General features: G+C 46.7%; 1 protein-coding gene across 2 annotated transcripts in view; it reads right to left on the reverse strand.

Annotated features, from left to right (window-relative positions):
- Ascl2 (achaete-scute family bHLH transcription factor 2) overlaps positions 1 to 25,250 on the reverse strand; it is an 86,680-nt gene that overhangs the window by 2,140 nt on the left and 59,290 nt on the right. The window contains exon 6 of one of the 2 annotated variants that reach the window (XM_063280143.1): positions 1 to 25,059. In XM_063280143.1, the coding sequence (XP_063136213.1) occupies positions 1 to 10 (10 nt within the window). In that variant the 5' untranslated portion in view covers positions 11 to 25,059. Of the gene's footprint in view, positions 25,060 to 25,250 lie in introns of those variants that run through there. The other variant, NM_031503.2, reaches the window with a different exon arrangement.

Below are 25,250 nucleotides of genomic sequence, written 5' to 3' on the forward strand. Positions count from 1 at the left end.
GCGATTCCATGCTCCGAGCAGATGCTTAGCTTAATGCGTCCTCGACAAGTCCTCGAGTGCAGATCCCGAACTGCGCTCCGCACGTCCCGCACTCTCGGGGGCTGTGAGAGGGTCCGAATGTACTCCACAGGAACCTCCACCGGCTCTGGTGCTCAGTCCTTAAGCCCCAAGAGCTGCCAGGTCTCCGTACACCTAGCGCTTGCAGCCGGGTGAAGAACGGACTAGGCTTTGCGGTGGCCAAAGAGGTAGAAGAGCGCGACCCCCTAGGGTTGCACGAGCCACAAACCTGCACCCATGTCCCTCCCCCCTGGCGGAGGAGGCGGGAGCCGGGGTCTCAGCCAATCTGGGATCACCCGTTTGGCCAATGACAATTGGCGCGGTCCTATGCTGGGGCAGAAGGAAGCGTACGCCTGGCGCGTGGCTCCAAAGATGGGGGAGTGTCTCGCACAAGGCTCCACGCCCACTCCGCCCCACCCTGCTCCTCCTCCAGGACCCGTGTGTCCACACATTGTAGGAGCACACCTGTGCCCCCTTTCATGTGAGGAGAGCTTGAGGAGTGGTCCTCACCTATAATGGGAAATTTCATGTTCCTGGCACCTTTACCCATATAGTCCCTCATGCACACCCCCCGCCTCTGGTTTTAAGGATCTCCAGGACCAGGTGCCCTGACCTGAGAGAATACAATCAAGCCCACTCTGCCCCCTCCTTTCTCACGCTGTCATCTATCTGCACTTTACAGCCAGCTCTCCAAGTCTGGGTCTCTTTTCCTGATGGTGCCTCCTGAATCCATCCAGACTAGTTCTATTCAGTTCCCAGGCTTTTTGTTCAATAACACTTCTTAGGATTCCAGCAGGCCTCTCAGTCCCATCCTTCCCCTGAGGCCGGTAGAGGGAGGGTTAAAGGGGAAAAGACATGCACTAACCTTGGAAAAGTCTCAGTTTTGTCCCACTGTCCCAGAACTGTGCTCTCAAGGCCATAGCAAGCCCATTTTTCCCTTCAAATGACTAGACACTCATGAGCCAAGCACGACCACTAGGGTTCAAGTGGTCGATCCAGCGGGCAGTAACCTGGAGTTACTTTCCTTGTAAGTATATGACTGGGGGAGGGCTACCAAAACCAGCACTTCTTTCTGCTTTCACACTGCTATGGAGCCTTTACTGCCAGTGTGGGGCTGCCTGCTGGCTAGGTGACTCTCCAGGATTCTTCGAGACTGTATCTTCCTAAACTAGCGTTGTGACCACCTTGCTGTGGGAAGTGGGCTGTGAGTCGAAACTTCCTGGGTGTCTGCTAAGAGCCCTTGGATGAGTCAAGTCACTTCTCTGCCGTTTGGAGCAATCCAAATAGAAATGGAAGGAAGCAGTTGGTCTGGGGAGGTTTTTAGTAAAGTACGTGCTCTGAGGACCTGAGTTCAAATCCTCAGAACCCATATAAACCCAAGAGGGGAAGAAGGGAACAAGAGAATCCCTTCAAACTCCCAGGCTAGCTAGCCCCAGGACTGCAAAAATGAACAACAGATTCTATCTCAAACAGGCTGGAAGGGAAGGACCATCATCCAAGACATCCTCTGACCCCCATACACACTGCTGTGCCTATCCTTACACACATGAGCATGCATACACACATACAAAAGAAATGCAAAAAGTTTGTATCCTGGCGCCTTGAGGAGGTTTGATCCGCAGACCCTCCCTGTTCAGAGCCCACTGCTTCCTTGCCCTGCCTCCCTGCCTTTCCCTAAGGTTTTTTTTTTTTTTTTGTACTTTCTCTCCATTTAGGGGTGGTGGTGGTGGTGGTGGGAGGGTCTCCTGTAGCTTAGGCTAGCGCGTAATTCACTATGTAGCTGAGGATGACTGTGAACTTTAGAACTTCTTATCCATCTTCTTCTATCCCCAGATAGATTATAGGCATGTACCACCATACCCATTGTATGTGATGCTTGAGATTGAACCCAGGGTCCCATATATGATACATGCTAGGTCACATTCTAGACAATCTAGCAACTGAGCCACATCACCAGATTCCTTCCCAGATCTCTCTCTCTCTCTCTCTCTCTCTCTCTCTCTCTCTCTCTCACACACACACACACACACACACACACACACACATACACACTCACATACACACACTCACACACACACATACACACACACACACTCACATACACACTCACACACACTCTCACACACACTCACACACACGCTCACACACTCACACACACATACACACACACACACTCACATACACACTCACACACACTCTCACACACACTCACACACACATACACACTCACATACACACACTCACACACACATACACACACACACACACACTCACATACACACTCACACACACTCTCACACACATACACACTCACATACACACACTCACACACACACATACACACACACTCACACACACGCTCACACACTCACACACACATACACACTCACACACACACACTCACATACACACTCACACACACTCACACACACTCACACACACATACACACTCACATACACACACTCACACACACATACACACACACACACACACTCACATACACACTCACACACACTCTCACACACATACACACTCACATACACACACTCACACACACACATACACACACACTCACACACACGCTCACACACTCACACACACATACACACTCACACACACACACACTCACATACACACTCACACACACTCTCACACACACTCACACACACATACACACTCACATACACACACTCACACACACACTCACACACTCTCACACACACTCACACACACGCTCACACACACATACACACACACTCACACACACGCTTACACACTCACACACACATACACACTCACATACACACACTCACACACACATACACACACTCACACACACGCTCACACACTCACACACACATACACACTCACATACACACACTCACACACACATACACACACACTCACACACACGCTCACACACTCACACACACATACACACTCACACACACACACTCTCACACACTCACACACATGCTCACACACTCACACACACATACACACTCACATACACACACTCACACACACACATACACACACACTCACACACACTCACACACACACATCTGTATGTGAGTGCAAGTATGTCTATGCAACATGTGCATGCTTTGTGCCTGCAGAGGTCAGACGGAAGTGTCAGGTCTCCTAGAACTGGAGTTTCGGATGGCGGTGAGCCTCCATGTGACAGCTGGGGACGCCTCCCAGGTGCTCTTAACTACTGAGCCATTTCTCCACACGCTTCCTTCCCTGACTCTTTCTTGTCAAGCTCACAATGGAGAGAGACGTCCTTCACTCTGCACACCAAGTGAAGGCTGCATAGTAAGGGCAGTGACAGTCCCAGAGCCCCGCCTTGGTGAAGGTCCACGCAGGTTATTACTCTTGAGACCCTGTGGGACGGTGGCCATCACTCTGTTGGGGATGTTCAAGTCCTGTTCAGCTGGGGACTGGAAAACAGCCACCAGTCCTGGTCATCTACCTAGCCTTCAACTAGATTTTTTAATTCATTTTTTAAAAAGAATTTCATACATGAGAACTGTATTTATATCATTCCACCACTCCTCCCCACTCCAATTCCCACATCGTCTGCCCCGCCCCCTCCCAAACTTGTGACCTCTTCTTTAATTATTAGTGGTTTGCGCAGGTACACACCCCCCTGAATCCACAGTGTTGTTCCTATGTGATTAGAACTGACCACTTGGAATCGGATAACCTACCAGGGAGCTCGTCCCTGGAGAAAACAGATTCTCCCACCGAGAGCAGCTTTATTTGCCCACAGTTCTTCAGCTAGGGGTGGAGCCTTGTTCCCCATCCACATTGGCATTGATCAGTTGATGATGTCATTTTTCAGGTCTTGTGTAGGCAACCGCATTGCTGAGATCTCATAGGGGTCACTCCCTGGCCATGTGTAGAGGACACTAGACTATCACAGACTTCCTGACCCTCTGACTCTTTTCATCTTTCTGCCCCTTCTTCCTCCATGTTTCCTGAGTTGTTTGTATGGAGATGGCCGAATAAATACATCAGATGGGGTAGGTAACCCACAGCCAGTTGTTCTCTACATTTTGACCATTTATGGATTTCTGTAACGGTCCTCATGTGCTGTAAAAGGAAGCTTATTTGATGATGACTGAGAGCTACATTTAACCTATGGAAACAGGGACCTTGCTGACTGGTCATCGTTTTTCACAGGTTTTATAGCTTTTTCACCTAGATCTCCACATCTCCGGAGCAGAGCTTGCAAGACCCCTTAAGACCCAAGACTCCAAATCTCTCTGTTGAGACTCACAACCCTTTCAGAGGTCTCGCCATATTTCCTTCCTCCCAGGCTGCTACATAACCTACTTCTATAAAGCCAGTGTCTCACCCCACTCAGCACCTTTCCCACCTTGGCCTCCCTCTCTCATCCTGGCCCTCTTACTTCCTGCAAGCCCAGTCTGCTCTCCTCAGCTTAAAGGTGACAGTTCCCTAGGGATTGGTGTCTCCCTAGGTGTGCCCTCATTTCTTAACTTCATTTACCCACACCCTCTGAACTCTGACTGTTGCCATCATTCAACATGGTGGCAGTGCCCTTGTTCAGAAGCAGTTCTCTCCTGCTCACGAGTGTCTCGTTTGTCTCTTTAGTGGGACCTGGAGTCTGGCTCTATCCTTATCCGCGTGGTCTTCATGTAGATGCTTTGGAACAGCCAAATGTCCATCAACAGACAAATGAATGGATAAAGCAAGAGCTGACTCAGAAGGAAATATTATTCAGCCAAGAGACGAGATACAACACTGGTTGGCATCATGGTGTTGGTAGACAGGAACGAGTGAAAGAAGGAAAAACCGAAAGATCACATATTACATGACATCATTTACAAGAACTGTCCAGAATAGGCCAATCCACAGAGACAGAAATAGACACGGGGACAAGAATGAGGGGGAGGTAGTGGCTACAGGGTATGAATTTCCTTTTAATCACCATGTTCTAAGGAGCTTGGGGAAATGGCTCAGCAGATTAAGTACTTGCCGTGCAAGCACAGTGGCCTGAAGTTGCATCCCTAGAACCCGTGTAAAGCCTGGCATGAGAGCACATTCCTGTGGCCTCAGCATTGCTCTGACGAGATGGGAGATGGAGAGGAGACTCACTGTAAGCTCAAGGGCCAGCTAGCCTAGAATACACAACAACAAAGAGACCTTGCCTCACGAAGGTAAAAGTCAAAGACTGATGCTCTGGAGAATCTGATCTCCACACAATCTGGAGAATCTGCTATGGCACACACACACACGTGCATACACACACACACACACACACACACACACACACACACACACACACACACGCACACACACAGGCTGACTATGCTGACGCTTACATGGCTGTGGTTGAATGGTTCAATGAAGTGTGTGGTGTATGATTATGTCTCAGAAAACAGCCGGAAGGAAGACTTTGCCATGGCATGTGCCCTGCCGGCTCCTTGGTATCTCTCCTTTGCAGGGGTCATTTGTCCCTGGCTGTGTGAATCTATCCTTGAGCTCTCAAGCATGGGGACAAAAACAGCTTTTTCTGAGAACCTGATAACAAATCATCTTTTGCAGGCTACACAGTCATTGTCACATGCCCTGGACTTCTAGGGAGCAAATGCTGCCACAGACATTACAAAAACACCAAGAATAAATGTTTCCCAGGAAAAGAAGTACAGACACTGTCTGGAACTTCCGGTCCTGTTTACACACTACAAAATGTTATTTTAATTTTGATGTGTGTGTGTGTGTGTCTGTGTGTGTGTGTGCGTGTGTGTCTGTGTGTGTGTGTACATGTCTATGTGGATGTGGGTACACATGTGCACTGTGTGCATAGGAGTGTGTATGAGGCTGTCTGGGTGCACTGTGCATTGTGTATAGGAGAATATGTGCCAGAGGACAACCTTGGCTGTTGTGCCATCTCCTTTTTTGGTTGTTGTTTGGCTTGCTTGTTTGTTTGTTTTGTTTTAAGGTGGGGTTTGTCACTGACTTATATCAGGTGCTGACTAGCCAGCAAGTGCCAGGGATCCTTTTGACTTTGTCTTCTCAGTGCTGGGATCACAGGTTAGCATGCCTGGCTTTTTAAAGTAGATTCTGGAGTTCAAACCCAGGCCCACGCGCCGTCAGCACTTTACCAACTTAGCCATCTCAGCCTGGATCTCCACCTTTTTAACTGCTTTAATAGTTGATGATTTTTAAATCCAATATTTATTTTATTTTATGGTGTGGGTGTTTTGCTTGCATGTATGTATGTGCAGCACCCACAGAGGCAAGAAGAGAGCCTCAGATTCTCTGGAACTGAAGAAGTTGTGAGCAACTATATGGGTGCTGGGAATTGAACCTGGTTTTACTGGAAGAGCAACAAGTGTGACTGGGACCTCTGGAAGAGTGGCTAAGAACTAGTGTTCTTAACCACTGGGCCATCCTTCCTGCCCCTCTAGCTTTGGGACAGGACAAGAGCAGGCAAAGCTCCTGATACAAGCCACAATTTCTATTCATGTGACATGGGAGTGAAACTCAAGCCCCACCATTCCCCAAAATTAATTCATGGCAGGCTGATCTTGTCCTTCTTCTCCCTTAGTCCATGTCCCTCCCAGGTTTCCTTCACAGGGAAGTTGCTGCACTCATGACAGGTCAGCCACATTGGTACCATCCCTTTCCCCTAGCCTTCCATCTGTGACCTGACCTCTTCAACTAGATCTCCACTTTGCCCTTGGAGGCTGCCCCACGTATACTTTAATTTCCTGAGTATGGAGTTTGCCTCCCACTCTCTGAGCTCCACCTCCAAGCAGGGACAGCCTGGACAAACCCAGTCAGATCAGATCCAGCCCTTGGGATTCAGTCTCAGCTTTCCACATGCTGTACTGAGAGCCATCTGCCTGTGTGGCTCCCTTTCTGCTCCATGCCATCCCCTTGGGAATGGTGCAAATACAACTACACTCTTTTCATCAGTTGGTTCTGAGACACTCAGATAGCAATGGAGCCTACATTCTACACCATCCATAGGTCTCACAGAACAAAAGGGGAAACTCCCCAAGTTTGCTGGTGAATGACAGGCAGAGGATCAGCTGGCTTGGCATAGATGGCCAGCCTACCATTATGACACCCTGAGACCCTCACTGATGCCTTGTAGAGCAGCTTGGTTCCAAGCCATGCTCTGTAAGTGGACAGTGCCACTAAGAAGAATCCACTCGTTCTGCTGGTAGAGGACACCTCTACCAAATCATCAGACATTGTACCATGGAATGGTAGCTTCCATATATACAACAGCAAATATTCTTGGATGACCCTACCTATGGCAGGACAACCTAGAAAGGTAGTGTCCCTTACCTTAGTGCATAGGGTAGATGCAACAAAGGCAGAAATGAAGACCCAGGTGACATGTAGCTCTCTCTAAAGTCAAGGGCTGAAAGGAGGGCTCAGTCAATAAAGTGCTTGCTATGCAGGCAGAAGCCCAGAACCCTTGCAAAAAGCAGAGTGTGGTGGTGTGCATGTAATATCAGTCCTGGGGAAACAGAGACAGGTGGATCCCTAAAGCTTGCTGGGCCTAGGTCCCAGAGAAACCATGCTCAAAAAACCCCCACCTCCAGAGAAATACACCTGAGTTTGATTTCTGGTCTCTGTGCACATGTGCACACATGCACACATGCACACATGCACACATGTAAACACTTACCCCCCCCACACACCACACACAAATGTGTGCACCTACAAATATATACATACAAACATGCACTGCTTCTATGTGCACATGCACATACACAAACATACATATATACACACCTATACATCCTACAAACACACATATGTGTATACACATATGCATACAAACATGCACACACACACACGCACACACACACACACACACATATATACAGATCTACATACACACAAACATATACAGACATAGAGACATATGCACACACACACACACACAGACACGGGAGGGGAAATAGGGGAAATAAAATCAAAGCTAAAAAGAAAAAGATGGGAGTTAGAGTAGGAGCTTAGTGGTTAAGAACAGCTACTGGTCTTTCAAGAAGACCAGAGGTCAGTTCCCCACACCCATGGCTTACAACTTCCTAGCTCTAGGGGATTAAATGCCTTCAACCCTCTGTGGGCATCCATATGTGTGGACACACACACACACACACACACACACACACTGTATAAATCTTTTTTAAAAAAATTTTTTAAAGATTTAAGTTGCAGTGTCTAATACCCAACTCTCTCAGTAACTTTCCTCATTTCTATGACAAAAAGGAACTGTGTGGGGTGAACAATATCACCAAACAGTCACAGACAAGGTCAGCAAAATATTACTCTGACTGGGTTTCACAGGCTGAATGTTAAGCGGAGGCACAGGGGGTGATTACATGAGGGAAGGCAAGCCCTGAAGTTCTGGAGATGAACAAGAACGCCAGCATCTGGAATGGAAAAATGCACCAGTGGCAAATTGGATGCTGTGGAAGGAAAGGTTAATGAATTTGAAGGCACAGAAGTGGGTGGCACCCAAAGGTCAGAGCAGACAGACACGGTGAGGAGAGGCGCAGTGTCGAACGCTCACGGTAGCTCCTGAATGAGAACGAGAAATAAGACAGAAAATACAACCGGAGAGGAAAAGAGCTGAAAAATTTCCAAGTTAGATAAAAATCATAAGCCCACAGATCCAGAGAGCTCAGCAAAATCTGAGAACAAAGAAGACACATCACAATCGTATTGTGTGAAACCAGGAAAGGAAAAAAACATTCTTAGTCAGAGGAAAATGATGCATACGCACACATGCAGAAAAAATCATTCGTGTGCAGAGACACCCAAGGAGATGACACAATCCAGGTACATCTGTTCACAGCAGCATGGCTCAAATTAGTCAAAGGCGAAGGAAGCCTACGTCCGCTGCTGGATAAATGGATAAGCGGAATGTAGTTCAGTCCGTTCTTCAAAATGAAGGAGAGGGTAGGACTGGAGAGATGGCTCAGTGACTGCTCCTTTCGCAGAGGCCCTGAGTTGGGTTCCTAACCTCCACAAGACGGGTCCCAACTGTCTGTAATTCCAGTTACAGGAGATCCTATGCTCTCCTCTGGCCTCTGTGGGCACTTCATGGGCACGGTGCACAGACATACACAGAGGCAAGACACCCATACATATAGGAAGAAATAACCGCCTTTTTAAATGGTGGGGGGACAGTGAGATGGCTCAGTAGGTAAATGGTGCTTGCCACCAAGTCTGAAATTCTGCCTTAGATGGCAGGGAACCATGGAGTGGAAGAAGAGAACCGACCTTGACCTCTGACCTTGACATGTGTGTTGTGGTACACATACACACACATACCTAATCAACAAAGCACTCAATCAGTACAATTTTTAAAGGTCAAGGGGGTCTGGAGATGTAGCTCAGTTTGATAATATGTTCACCTAGCATGATCTAAGCCTTGGATTCAGTCCTTGACACTTCAGAAACCAGACATTGTATTCATGCCTGTCATCCCAGCACTCAGAAGATGGAGGCAGAAGGTCATCCTTGGTTACTTAGTGAGTTCAAGGCCAGCCTGAGATATGTTAGTTCTTGTTGCAAAAAGAAAAAGAAAGAAGGAAAGAGAGAGAGAGAGAGAGAGAGAGAGAGAGAGAGAGAGAGAGAGAGAGAGCAAAAGGAAAGAAGGAAGGAAAGAAGGAAAGAAGGAAGGAAGAAAGGAAAGGAGGGAGGGTGGGCATTCTATTCGAATGTGGTGATGCATACCTAAAATCCAGCACATAGGAGGCCAGGCCAGAGGATCACAAATTTGAGATCAGCTTAGTCTACTTAGTGAGGCAGAAGACAGAAGAGAAAGGAAAAATTTGGGAAATTGATAGGCTTTTAGGATACAATATTAAATGCACTAAACTAATCACAAAAAGGACAAGTACTAGAGAGATGACTCAGTGGTTAAGAGCACTTGCTTTTCCAGAGGAGCAAAGTTTGACTCCCAGCCAGCACCCACTCAAATAGCCCACAACCGTGTGCAAGTCTAGCTCCATGGGACTGACATCCTTTTCTGATCTCTGCAGGCCCAAGTAAAGATAGATAGATAGATAGATAGATAGATAGATAGATAGATAGATAGATAGATAGATAGATAGATAGATAGATAGATAGAGATAGATAGATAAGATTAGATGGGTGGGTGATTGGATGGATGGATAGATAGACAGATAGATAAGAAACATGCATAAAAATAAATTTTATTTGCTTATGCTTATTTTGTGTTTGCCCCACAAAAAATAAGAGGGGAAGGTACCATGTGACTCAGTCTCTATGAAGTCCCTGAAGCCATCATGTTTCAGGACACATAGGTGGGATAATGAGTATCAGATACTTGCCTTACCTGCTGTGCCTAAGTGTCTGACAAGAAGCAACTTAAGGAAGGAAGTGTTCATCTGGCACACAGTGCAAGGGCACAGTGGGTCACAGTGGCAAAGCAGGATCAAGGCAGCTGGTTACACTGTATCTAAGAAGCAGAAGATGAATGCTGACACTCAGCTCCCTTTCTTCTCTTTAGTCTATGGAGAACTCCAGACACAGGATGGTGCCACCACATTCAGGGTGAATCTTCTTCACTTAAGCGTCTCTAGAAACAGCATCACAGACCCACAGACACATAAGTGTTTTCTAGGTGACAGTCAAGTTGACAGTCAAGATTAACCATCACAATAGGTGTGGTGGGGCAGGGGTTGGGAGAAGGAATTGCACTCAGGCTTAATGGATCATAATTTTAGAAGGCGAGGACACTCTGGAGTCGGATGGCAGTGATGACTGCATAGCAAAGTGAATTTGTTGATTTGGTTTTCCCTTGAACTCTGCACCTTAAAATGGTTAAGGCGCTGTGGCTTGAATGTGACATGTATTGAACACTTGATTCCCCAGAGGGTGTTTTGGGGGGATATTTTGTGCCCTTTGAGAGATGAAGTCAGTCTGGTGGGCAGAAGTGGGTCACTGGAGGGCAAGTCTTGAGTTGTATGTTCTAGCTCTGTTCAATTCCTGTCCTGTCTCTGCTTCCTCTACTTCCCAGAAGTAATGGGCCACCACATAGCCCTCCCACTGCATGCCTCTCCTCTTATGATGAATCCATCCAAATTATAACTCCAAATAAGCAATCCTTCTTTACGTTGTTTTCATTATGTATGCTGTCACAGCAGCAAAAAGGAAGCGATACAGAATACTGGTACCAGAAGTGGGGCAACTTCTGTGATAAACCTGACCATGTACTTTGGGATTGGTTTTGGAGTGGATATGAATGAGTTTGTAGTTGTGAGCTACCAAAGCCCTAAAATACTGTAAGAAGACTTTACTGGGCAACTTGAGTGGGAGCCCTGAAGACCTGACTGTCCATAATAATTTAGGCACTGAGAACTGTGTGCATGTGGCTTCTGAGAATAAGGACTCCATCAGGAATTGAACTAATGACCATTTGTGTTACATTTTGACAAAGACTGTGGCTGTGTTCTGTAGTTATTCTGACTACTTGAATATGGCTGAATTAAAAAATAATACTAGATTAGCTGGGCAGTGTGCTACATGCCTTTAAACCCAGCACTCGGGAGGCAGAGCCAGGTGAATCTGTGAGTTTGAGGCCAGTTTGGTCTACAGAATGAGTTCCAGAACAGGCAGGGCTACATAGAGAAACCTCGTCTTGAAAACAACAGCAGCAGCAGCAGCAGCAGCAACAACAATAACAACAGCAGCAATAATAGTAATAACAATAATAAACTAAGTTGTCTGGCAAAGAATATTTAAAAATAACATAGTGGCTATTGTTGGATGCATTTACTAAGATTTACAGTGGGAGAAAAATAGAACGTAGGACAGAAAGGTATGAAAATGTGTAGCATCCAACGAAAGAAGCAAGAATGAATTTATGGCTGCAGATAAGGCACCTATGGACAAAGCGGCACTAATTACTAAAGAAATTAATGCAACTAAAGAGAAGCCAGAAGTCTGCATTTGGACAATGGGAAAGCTATATTGAAGGCAAGACCACACCCATCAACCTACCACTACAAGGTATAAAATGTAAATGTATTGGGAAGAGAATGCTTGGACAGAAAGGTGGCAACAAGTGTTCCCCCTTTGTTTTAACTACCTAGGAAGTATTTTCCCAGGATCATGCTGCACAGACACACAGAGGTCACAGCAGGTGTGGTCCAAGGCTATCAAGGTGCACGTAGAGCTGGCAGCAGAACTTGGCAGTTGTGATCTCAAAGGGCTAATTTTGCAAATGTGCAAAATAGAAAACTTATCGGGTCATGGGCATCTGCCCCAAGGTTCAAGAAAACCACCAACTATGTGTGGCAGGGCTGGATTCTCTTCAAGAAGTACCTTAGGGACTATTAGGTGAAGCTGTACAGAGGAAGCCTAGATTGTATTAGCGACTTCAGGAGATTAGGTATACCACAGCCATGGGGCATCTATCAAGGAAAGCTGCCAGTACTGAATGGAGTCAGGCAAAGTGACTGGAAAGCAGGGCCATCCATGGCTGTTGGATCCCAAATGGTTTCATCATTAGTCCTAGACGCTGGACACGGAGCTAAGTGGGTTGGTATTTTTCACTCTGGACTTCAGTCTCTCCTGGCTGGGTCCCTATTCCTCCCTTTGGAATTCAAAGGTTTATTCTGTGCCATTGTGTATTGGAAGTATGTATGAGAAATAGTGATCCTTACTTTATAATAAGAGCACTCTCATTTTGTAATAAGAACACTGGACACTTGGAGACAAGTCAAGACTGTTTATTTTGCCATGTCTTGGCCATCAACATGGTCCCAGGAAGCAGCCCAGACCAGGGATGTCTGCATGGTCGTTAATGGTAATATGAGCCACGGACATAGACATAGAGCCATACTGGGCATGGGCCCAGACATGGCCCCTCAGCGGCAGCACAGGCAGGGGCTTCACCATGGCCTCAGGTGGCATGGCAGGCTACTCACAACAGGCTGGTTCTCTTCGCCCTCTTGCCTCCAGTTCTGCCTCTCTTCATAATGCACAAATGGTTCTGCTTCTCTTTCTCTCCCATCCGTCCACCGCATGCTTGTACACAGTAGTGGCCTCTGGGTGGCCTCTGCCCACCCATGCCATACCACTTTGTGTTGCCTTTTTTTTTTTAATCTTATTTTTCAGGGCTTCACACTTACGAGATTGCCTTGTGTGTCAGAGGAGATGTTATACTTTGGACAATAAAACTGTAGAGACTTCAGAAACATAATTCATTGTGAGATGGTCATGAATGAGTCTTGGAAGCCAGAGGTGGAATGCACGGCTTACAGGTGAGATGTCCCTTCACAGACTCACGTATGGAAACACAGTCCCCAGCTGTCCGCACGGTTGAAGGAGATTGTGGAACCTTTGAGATATAGGGACTAGCTGGAGGGAGTAGGTTTCTGGGAGGCAGGTCTTGAGATTGATAACTTAGTCCTCCTTTCTTTCTGCTTGCTCATTATAAAAGAGATGGAACCCTCCCTGTGACACCCCCGGGACACCTGAAAGCTGTCCCTGCCATTTCTCCTTCCACCATGACAGGCTGCATCCTCTGAACTCATAGCTAGGAAAACCAAGCACTGACTTTGAGAAGGTAAATAAATTTTACAAAAGCCAGATGGAACAAGGGGGAAAAAAAAAAGAAAAGCTCACTCGGTCTCAACAGCAGGAGTGAGTGAGAACAGGACCACAGGTCCCACAGATCAGAAACACACACCTAACTTTGTGCCATTAATGTATCAAGTTAGCTGGGATAGAGATACTCCCTGAAAGACACAAACTAGCAGAATTTGCATAAGAAGCAGATAAACATAATAGTCCCATATCTACTCAGTAAATTAAATTTGTGGGCATGCAGTTAAGTTTTTTTATTATCAACGTGACACAAGCTAGAGTCACCTGGGAAAAGGGAACCTTAACTGAGAAAACATCCCCACCAGGCTGTCTGATGTCATGTTTGTGGGTTCTCTCTCTCTCCCTCCCCCCCCCCTCTCTCTCTCTTCTTCCTCCTCCTCCTCCTCTTCCTCCTCCTCCCCTCCCCTCCCCTCCCTCCCTCCTTCCCTCCCTTTCTCCCTCCCTCCTTTCCTTTTTTGCTTGTTTTGTTTTTTTAAAACAGGGTCTCACTATGTAGTTCTGGCTATCCTAGAACTCACTATGTATACCAGGCTGGCCTTGAACTCACAGAAATCAGCTTGCCTCTGCCTCCCCAGTGCTGGGTATAAAAGTGTGCTCCACCACACCTGGCTGTAGGGCATTTGTTTAATTAGTGATTGATGTGGGAGGGCACATCCCTCTGTGTATGAGGTGCCTTCCCTGAATGGGTACTTGTGTTGTATAAAGAAGCAAATTGACATATAAGTACCATGCACTAAAACACCAAAGGCTTATGCTCTAGATCAAGAATCGACAAATGGGATCTCATAAAACTACGACGCTTCTATAAGGCTTCTATAAGGACACTGTTGTTAGGACAAAACAGCAACCAACAGATTGGGAAAAGATCTTTACCAATCCTACAATTTGGCTTATATCCAAAATATACAAAGAACTCACGAAGTTAGACTGCAGAGAGACAAATAACCCTATTAAAAATGGGGTTCAGAGCTAAACAAAGAATTCACAGCTGAGGAATGCAGAATGGCTGAGAAGCACCTAAAGAAATGTTCAACATCTTTAGTCATAAGGGAAATGCAAATCAAAACAACCCTGAGATTCCACCTCACACAGGTCAGAATGGCTAAGATCAAAAACTCTGACGACAGCAGATGCTGGTGAGGATGTGGAGAAAGAGGAACACTCCACCATTGCTGATGGGATTGAAGACTGGTACAACCATTTTGGAAATCAGTCTGGAGGTTCCTCAGAAAATTGGACATTGCACTACCTGAGGACCCAGCTATACCTCTCCTGGGCATATACTCAAAAGATGCCCCAACATATAACGAAGACACATGCTCCACTATGTTCATAGCAGCCTTAGTTATAGTAGCCAGAAGCTACTATAGATGCCCTTCAACAGAAGAATGGATACAGAAAATGTGGTACATCTACACATGGAATACTACTCAGCTATCAAAAACAATGACTTTATGAAATTCATAGGCAAATGAATGGAACTGGAAAATATCATCCTGAGTGAGGTAACCCAATCACAGAAAAACACACATGGTATGCACTTATTGATAAGTGAATATTAGCCCAAATGCTTGAATTACCCTAGATGCACAGAACACATGAAACTCAAGAAGGATGACCAAAATGTGAATGCTTCACTCCTTTAAAAGGGGAACAAGAATACCCTTGGGAAGGAATAGGGAGGCAAAGTTTAGAACAGAGGCTGAAGCAATGCCCATTCAGAGCCTGCCCCATGTGTGGCCCATACATATACAGCCACCAAACTAGATAAGATAGATGAAGCAAAGAAGTGCAGGCTGACAGGAACCGGATGAAGATTTCTCCTGAGAGACACAGCCTGAATATGGCAAATGCATAGGCAAATGCCAGCAGCAAACCACTGAAATGAGAATGGGACCTCTGTTGAAGCAATCAGAGAAAGGACTGAAAGAGCTTGAAGGGGGTTGAGACCCCATATGAACAACAATGCCAACCAACCAGAGCTTCTAGAGACTAAGCCATTACCCAAAGACTATACATGGACTGACCCTGGGCTCCAACTGCATAGGTAGCAATGAATAGCCTAGTAAGGGCACCAGTGAAAGGGGAAGCCCTTGGTCCTGCCAAGACTGAACCCCCCAGTGAACGGGATTCCTGGGGTGAGGGCAGTAATGGGGGGAGGATGGGGAGGGGTTAGAAGTGGAGGGGGAGGAGTTAGGGGGATGTTTGCCTGGAAACTGGGAAAGGTAATAACAATTGAAATGTAAATAAGAAATACCCAATTGAATAAAGATGGAGAGAAAAAGAAAAGAAGCAAGTTGAAGGACAGACCTACCAAAAAAAAAAAAAAGAAAAACCAAACAAACAAAAAAAACCCAACAACAACAACAACAAAAATGGCATCAATAATTGCAGATACTGACAGCACCAAATTTTAGACATCCTATGTCTTAGTTACTTTTCAGTTACCATATGATAAAAATACCTGGACAAATGCAACTAAAGGAGACAGTGTTTATTTGGGTTCATCGTGATGGGGAAGAGGTGGAAGCAGGCAGGGAGGCACGGTGGCAGGAGGAGGAGGCTGGATAGCATTGCATCCACAGTCAGAAAGCTAAAGAGAACAGGAAGTGAGGTTGGGCTATAAAGCCTCAAAGTCCCTCTCCAGTGGACTAACTCCAGCAAGGCTCCCGCTCCTGAAAGTCTTACACCCTTCCCAGCTGGGAGCCAAATGTTAAAAACATATGAGACTCTGAGGGACAGTTCACATTCAAACCGAGAGACTTTGCTTACATAATGTCATTGTTTAAAACCCAACCCTTTACCTGGGACAATCAACTATGACAAGAGTTTGAAGGTCGAGTGAAGCAAAGGTGTAATCTTCATAAAGGAGCTCTAAGCAAAGGACAATACATAGAAAGGGACCAAGAAGACACAGATATTCTAGGCAATATCTGCCCTTCCTACTTGGCTTAAAGTAAACATTCAACTCCTCTCTCTGTGTTTCCCTTTTACTTTTTTATTGTGAAAATTCCCATGTATCCACAAAACAGAATAATATATCCTCCACCCAACCAAGAAAAGAAAAGGAGAAAAGAAAAGAAAAAAAAAAAGCAAAGGAAAAAAGAAAAGAAAAAAAGCAAAGAAAAAAAAGAAAAGAAAAGAAAAGAAAAGAAAAGAAAAGAAAAGAAAAGAAGAGGAAGCAGTTTGAGTGAAGTACAAGAAGCAAGCCAGCAAGCAGCATTCTTCCATGGCCTCTGCTCCAGTCCCTGCTTCCAGGTTGCTACCTTGAGCTCCGACCTGTCTTCTTCGTGATGGATTGTAAACTATAAAATGAAATAAACCCTGTGCTCCCCAAGTTGCTTGTGGTCATGGTGTTTATCATAGCAACGGAAGGCAAGCTAGGACACTGGGTAAAACCTTGCAAAAAAGAAAACCCCAGGTCTACGTGGCCACATTAGTGAATTCTACTAAAGACTTAAGGAAGAAAGAAAACCAACCTATACAAACGTATCCAGAAAACCTTGAAAAGGATGCTATAGTGAGAATTCTGATTTTCTTAAAAGCCCAGTTATGTTATGTGAATGTGGTTTTTTTAAATCCCAGGTGTGGGATACGGAACTGCTTCAGATTGTCCACAGCTGCTATGATGGGTCTCATACTCTAGAAGGGGCATGATTTTTGCCAGCTGCAGATAATTTACGATTGGCATTCTGGGGACTCTTGAGAGAGTATAAGTGCGAGAGTCCCGAGAGGGCCAGGAGCAACTGCTGCTCCCCATGCTGCTAGTGTAGTCGTCAAGTGGTCGTGAGCAGGGATGAGAAGAAGAAAGGGTATCCTGACAATGAAGACTGAGCTTCCTCCAAGGGACTCAGTGCTCTAATCAGCGGGAAGTTGTCTAAAGAGGTCTACGCTCCCTTTCCCTTCTAACCTTCCTTCTCCTACCTAGTACTGGGGGGGTTGGAAGGGCTTAGGGTAGAATAAGGGTTGGGAGGGTGGAAGAGGTGTAAGAACCCGATAAAGAAGCCCCCCAAAATACACCTACAGGTGCAACCATCCTAATTGTCTTTATAATGCCAGCGTGGCTCAGATTCCAAACCAGATGAACCACTGTATTTCTTCCTCGTGGATGTGGATGTAAGAATTCTAAAAGAAAATTAACCAATCCAAAGCAACCTATAAAGCGAGCTTTGTCCTTGGAATGCAACTTCCACTTAACATTTAAAAATGGACTTGATTAGTGCTGGAGAGACAGCCCAGCAGCTAAGAGCACTGGCTCCTCTTACAGAGGACCTACATGGTGGCTCACCACCAGCTGTAATTCCAGTCCCAGGGGATCCAACCCCTCTCTGGCCTCCAAGGGCACTGCACATAAATGGTGTACATACATACATGCAGGTAAAACACTCATCGATATAAAATAACTTAAAGAAAAACAACCCCTGACTTCTAGAAACGTCCAGGTTCTTTTTACTGTGAAGGACATCTTCCGCAGGTTCCTTCCTTCTATCACCTTCCAGAACTTGCTTCTCTGGTTGCTTGAGTATGTCTTTCAAAGGATTAGTATAGTGGCTCTTTCTGGAGCATGCCCTGGATTTATCCCATCTGCATTTAAATCATAGTTACTGTCTGTACAGACTCGTGTATGGGCTGGGGAGAGTGCCTAGTCAGCAAAGTGCTTGAACAGGCATGAGGATCTGAGTTTGATGTCCAGCACCATGTCCAGCTCGGTGTGGTGGTGTTCACCTGCAGCCCCAAGTGCTGGGGAGGCTGAAACAGGAGGACCCCTGGGGCCTGCTGGCCAACCAGCCTGATGAGTGAACTCCAAGCTCAGTGAGAGACCTCATTTCAAAACAATGAAGAGGAAAGCCATCAAAGAGAGACTCATGGACCACCGACCTCCTCATGCACAGATACACACATACATACATGTGCACTAGCAAGCAAGCAGGCAAGCATGCTTGCACACACATGCACGCACGCATATACCAGGTCCAAAGTTAATTTTTTCAGAGCTATAGAACTTACTTTTCTCACATCTAGCATTGTGTGTGTGTGTGTGTGTGTGTGTGTGTGTGTGTGTGTGTGTGTGTATTTGTTTGGTGAGAGATGCATGCACAAACTCATGTTCAAGCTACAGTGTCAGAGATTACAGTGGAGATTAGAGGACAGCTTTCAGACTCCCAGGAGTTGGGTCTTTCCTCCCAGCGTATGGCTCCCTAGGATGATAGTCCCAACTCGGGCTATCGGGTTCAGCAAAAGCACCTAACCCACTGAGCCTTCTCATTGACCCCAGCATTATTCTCAAGGTGTAGAGTGTGTTCATTGGGACCAGTTTAGAACTCTGACACTGTAGCACTCTAGCATGTGTGTCCTCCCTTGTCCCTCTTCCCAAAGGTGCTTTCCTGAGCTGCCTGAATCCCGGAGTGTCTGATTTCTCCAGGTATCTCCTTCCTGCCAGTTTCCCTCTTCCTTTTGTGAGCCCTTGCACCTTTCTCTTCCACATCCCAGCTCTGGCTCCCATCCTACAGTCTTCCTGAGCTTCTAGAACCAGCTTCTCAACCTGCATCACGACCTTGACAGGGGTCGCATATCAGATAGTCACATTACAATTCCTAACAGTAGCAGACTTACAGTTATGAAGTAACAATGACAAATTTATGGTTGGGATCACCACAGCATGAGGAACTGTATTGAAGGGTCACAGGTTAAGGGAAGTTGAGAACCATTGCTTTGGAACACCACCGTCTGACACCCCCTCCTCATACGTCTCTTCACAGCCCCCACACTGTCTGACCGGTAGCTCATCAGGTTGTCAGTGGGCCATGTTCTTACAACCAGATCCCCTTGGTTTCTTTCCTGCCCATCTTAATGCTTCTTCCTACTGCTGCTGATGGCCTTCCATGATGAATCTCCATTGGGACTACTGGATGGCTCAGTCCCTGTCAGCGATGCTACCTGGTACAATAAGGTCAGAAGGTTGCTCCCTTTCTCAGTCACAGAGCTGGGAGCTCCGGTCCCTGGTGAACTTGAAACACTCTGCCTGGTCATGTGCATGGGACAAGCCAGGATGCAGGTCCTCCTGACAGGGGAGTGGAATTGGGGTTCATCTTCCCCCACTCCTCTGTTCCCCGTAGCTACAACACACATTGCTTTTCTCCATTTCTCTTTCTTTTCTTTAAAGTTGTCTGAATGCTTGAGAACTGGGGACACAGGGAACAGGGCTGGGGTCAGGGATGAGAAGAAGCTAGAGTCTGCTGGGGCCAAGGATATAGTCAGGGACAAGGACCCACAGCATGGTTTGGAAAATGGAGACATGGTTGGGCATGTTGAGGATGGGGGAGCCCTATGTCTTGTCACAGAGATCAAATGACAGGCAATGTCAGGGTAGAGCTTGGAAGACTCACCAGCTACTGGGCCAGAATCACAGAGCTCAGAATTAACTTCCATTTTGTCTTTATCTTGGGATCAGTCAACATTTAGCTGGATACAGATGCAATTGTGTAGATGAGGATGGGCCCAGGTTACTAGTCCTCAGTGGACTGTTGCTGTCCAAATGTCACATCTTAACATCTCTCTCTGTCTGTCTCTCTGTCTGTCTCTCTCTCTCTCTCTCTCACACACACACACACACACACACACACACACACAGAGAGAGAGAGAGAGAGAGAGAGAGAGAGAGAGAGAGAGATGTATTCAGAGGTCAGAGAACAACTTTCGGGATTTACTTCTCTTTTTTTTCACTTAGGAGTTCCAGGTGTTGAACTCATGTCACCAGGACTGGTCGTAGGCCCCTTTACATGCTGAGCCATTTCACGGGTCCCCTAAAATTACCATTTTCTGATAAAAGGAAGAGTTTCTTGGAGTGATGGTAATTCCACAAGCAGGCAAAAAATAGCAGAGATGGCTCTCAGGACCAAAAGTGAGTAAGTCAGGTGCAGGGCACTGTCAACAAGACAAAGGAGCCAAGACAGCTCCTGCTGGCCACACTGGGGATAGGCATTGTCCTTAACTTCAGGGTAAATGACAGATCACAGCAGCTGGCAGTGGGTTCATCCTAAAAGTAGTTTACTACTTACTTTGTCACGGAGAAGAAAAGTCTGGATGGTATTTTTGTTTTGTTTGTGTTTGTTTTGCAGCAGTGTCAGCTAATAAATGTTCAGTGAGAGATAGGATTAGAAAGTCATCACTTCGCGATATCATAATAATGAAGTCACCCAAGTAGATGAAAATGTGGTTGTACTGGGGCCTTCAGGTGGCTCCAGTTTCTCAGTGGGTGGATGTCCAGGGAAAAGGCAGCACCACAGCGAAGAAAGTTCCCGGCTACAACTTTTATCCAACACTCAGTCCTGCCTATGCTTCCTTTTTGGAGAGAGATGAAATGAGCAGACCACACGTGCTGTCCATTTCCAAGACCTGAAAACAGGACGTGATCTCACCCAGGTGGAACAATAGCCTCCCGGCTGACAGCAACAGCAGGAAGCCAGCAGGGCCGGAAGCAGCCAGGGACCTGAGAGGTTCCCTCAAGAGGGCTTCTGAGGTGGGAGATACCTGGGGGAAGGGAGGAGGCTGAAAGTGGAAGAGGGGAGGAAAGGGGAAGGGGGGGAGAAGAGGAAGGGGAAGAGGGAAGAAGAGGGGGGAAAGAAAAGGAGAGGAAAGCAGAGGCAAGAAGGGAAGAGAAAAGGAGAGAGAGAAGGAGAGAGGAGAGGGAGAGAGAGATGAAGAGGAGGAGGAGGAAGGAGAGAGACAAGTGGGGAAGGGAAAGAAAAAAACGGAAAAGAGGAAGGACAGAAACATGGGAAGAGAAGAGAGGGAGAAGGGAAGGGAAGGAGAGAGGAGAGGAAGGAAAGCAGAGACAGGCAGTGTGCTATAGATTCCAGCAGAGGTCTTTGAGACACTGGCAGAATGTTGGTCCCCACATGCATATGGCCTGGAAACTGTGTCACCACAAAACTAACATTTACCAGAATGCAGCAAAAGTCCTCAGGGGTCTCGTATGTCAAATGCTGCCTTCAACAACTCTGCTGACTCCTTGCTCCCCAGTAAGAGCCTCTAATAGGAGGAAGGATTGTGGCTCTGTGGATTGGGTGTAGCTTGAATTCCCCTCAAAAGTTTCTGTGTTGGAGGCTTGGTCTTCATTGTGGCTCTGTCAGAAGTCCTGGGGCTAGTATCTCTGGGGACAAAGTTCTTGGGAGGGATAAGTAGATCTCAAGGACACCAGCTGGTTTCTCAAAGAAGATTGTTGCAAACGTCCGCCAAAAAACAAAACAAAAACAAAAAACAAAACAACAACAAAGCAAAACAACACGAGGAGCTAGACCGGGTAGAATGCTTGCCCACAAGCAGGTAAAATGCTTGCCCACAAGCAAATGGTCCTAAGCTCTACACCTGATGTCCACACAGAGAACCAGTGTCCCGTGCTTGATATCAAAGTGCTGGGGACACAGATGGAGCCCCTGGGGTTTATTGGCCAATCAATTTAGCCTTATCTCCAATGTGTGGGTTTCAGAAGACACCCTATATCAAACCAGAAGGTGACTGGCTCCTGCGGAATGACAGAGCTTGACCTCTGGCCTTTGCAAATGCACGTGCACAAACATACACCTAAAAGACATAATCCTGTCCATATTTGCTTACACACACACACACACACACACACACACACACACACACACACACACACAAACTCTGACCCCTTCCCACTCTTTCACTTCCCATCTCACCTATAGCCATCGTGACACCATCATCACAAGGTTGTCACCAAGGCAATCTGATGTAATTTGTCATGCCCTTAAACCTATACAAATCTCTTTTCTTCCACTTTCCCCAGATTCAGAAATTTTGACATAGTAAGGAAAAATGAGCCAAGACAGAATTGAACACTTGTCCTAGACCGAGATGAACACAAGTGACTATTATCCAGGTGCATAACATACAGGCACACACACACACACACACATACACACACACACGCACGCACAGAGAGAGAGAGAGAGAGAGAGAGAGTGTGTGTCTTTAGTATTTGGTTGGTTCTGGCTTTTCCTCCCTCTCTTTAGAGGTACGATCTATAGCACTAGTTGGGGGATGGAAACACAGTCTAAGCAAGGTCACCATGCTGGCCACCAATGCCAGTATAAAGATGGTCGTACTACAGGTTATGTAGATAGATTAGAGGAGAGCGGGATGAACCAGGAAGTATGGAAGACTGCTGTGGGAAGGTGAGAAGTGGTGGCCTGCACAGGCATGGGGAAAGGTGTGGAGGACAGAACGTTCTAGACACTGTCCAGGGAAAGAAGCCTACCATATAGACATGGATTCCTCTCCTGAGAGGTCCCTGGAGACTTCAGATTTACAGAGATAGAAGGCAGGGTCGGATGATGGGGGCTGAGAAGGGGGAGAGTCTGTGTTTCATACAGTTTCTGTTTGGAGGATGGGCAGCAGAGAGTGAGTGCCGCCAACCTATCATTTAGTCACAGCAAAGATGAACAATTTGGTTGTGTGTGCTTTACCACAGGGCACAGAGTGTCTGTACAGGTTGCTGGGGACTGGATGAGGTCTCTGCTGATCTCAGGCTTCTGCTGTAGTCTGTATTTGAGGTTAAAAATAAAAGGGGGGATGAGGAAAGGGAAAATGAGAGCAGGCATAAGACCGAGAATGGCCATGTACTAGAAACCAGAACTGGAGACAGACGCTCCCCAGGCCTTTCATAGGGAGGACTAGGGCCAATACAGACGACCCCTGCTTGACTAGGGGGGCTGGTGGCCCGTGGAACAGGTCCTGGCTGGCACAGTAGCCAGTAGCCAGCTGGAATCCCTGTGGGTGGGAAGTGGGAAACAGGAGGTCCTCTAGATTGCTGAGCTCTCAGAAAATCTGTGGCAGACATTTGTACAACACCGACCTGTGAATAGCACAGGAGGAGGCCAGCACCCAAGACTTCAGGGAGAAGCTCTAGGGAGCCAGGCAGAAACAAATGTGAGGTCTAAAGAGAGTCCCTGCTTCACCTCCACACTCATGGCTGCTACCCTCAGTTCAGGGAAGGTGACACCATGCAGATTCCCCCTTCCCCCTGGCATCTACAGATAACGTCACTTATAAAACAAGAAACCCCATTGCATCTAATTGGCATGGGATCTGATTTGCTCTGAGTAAACACACAGATCTGTGATTTTCAGTAACTCCACCAGACCACCACCATCATCTGGTGTTTGAATGTTCCTAGCATACCAGATCCTATCTCCCTACTGCCATTAGCACCCACTCTTCCCAGTATTCCCCCCCCCCAACACCAGGAAGCCATTTTCTGTCTCTAAGGACCTGCCTGTTTTGAACCTCTTACAAAAATGAAACTCTTTGGTGAGATTTCTGAATAAAACCAAGGTTCCACTTTTACCTAACAGACAGCTGGGACTGCATAGACAGATGCACGTCCTCACCCCCACAGAGAGGGGAGGTCCTGTGTCCTTATCCATCCCCCTTCTGGCTAGCTGCAGCAAATCCAAAGACAGAAAATTAGCAGCTCTCGGAACCCAAATACTAGGTGCAGGGGTCTGGAGCGGGGAAGAAAGAATCATTCAGTCATATTCGCTCGCAGCATAGGAAAAAATTCTGTAACCTTCATAGGCTCAGGGCTGCAGCCAGTCACATGGCCTGGCTGGTATTTATAACCATCTTCCTGAATGTCTCTTTGCTTCTGCGAGTGCTTCAACTGATTGTGGTCCTTTACCTGGTGGTTGACCTAAGCCATCATTCCTGAAGGGTCTGCGCCCTCGGCAGTCCTGCCTCGATTGGGCAGTGGAGTCTTTCTACCGATGTTAATCACGAGACTGGAGCTGCAGGACATCATCTACTCTCTAGACATTCCGTTGTGAAACCACAGCCTGTTTCCACTGGCCAGGGTAGCTGTACCAGCCTGTAGTCATCCCCTTGCATCCCGGTGATTCTCTCACAAGAGTACCTCAAAGTGGACCCATGGTCTCCTCAACCTCAAGGGTACTGGGACTCAGTGTAGTGCCTGTGCTAGAAGTCTTGACCAAGAGAATGTCGAGGAGTGGGGACAGGAAAATAAATGTTATTGGCATAGAGATGGGATATAACTTGGAGGCAAGGTGCTTGCCTAGTGTGCGCAAAAGCCCTGAGTTTAATCTGTCAGTTACTGGTGGATTTTCACTGAAGAACAAAAGAATTATTGATGGCTTAACCTCTGTTTTTCCAGGACCATGGGCAGTGGCTACAGAAACATGGCTACATAGATGGGTTCAGAGGACATTGTTCCAGCTCCTTGGGGTGCAGAAAATGCCGTCTTCTGTCCTCAGGCCAGGGTGATGGAGACTGTTAAGGGCTGTGATTCTCCGAGCTTGTACTCTCTGCCTGTGCCGAGGACCTACCTGTTCATAAGAAAACCATGAGATACACGGCAGGGTATCAACTATACCAAGAAAGCACCATGGACCGAAAAGCCAGCTCACATTCAGGTATGCCTTGGTGTCAGCGATAACAGAGGGGTCTCTTCCATGGTGGCAACACTCCAATCTCACCTATCAGTGAGTGCCAAGCAGGAACCTTAGCACAGATGAAC

The sequence above is a fragment of the Rattus norvegicus genome, chromosome 1, assembly GCF_036323735.1.
Source record: "Rattus norvegicus strain BN/NHsdMcwi chromosome 1, GRCr8, whole genome shotgun sequence".
In the NCBI taxonomy this organism is placed as follows: Eukaryota; Metazoa; Chordata; class Mammalia; order Rodentia; family Muridae; genus Rattus; species Rattus norvegicus.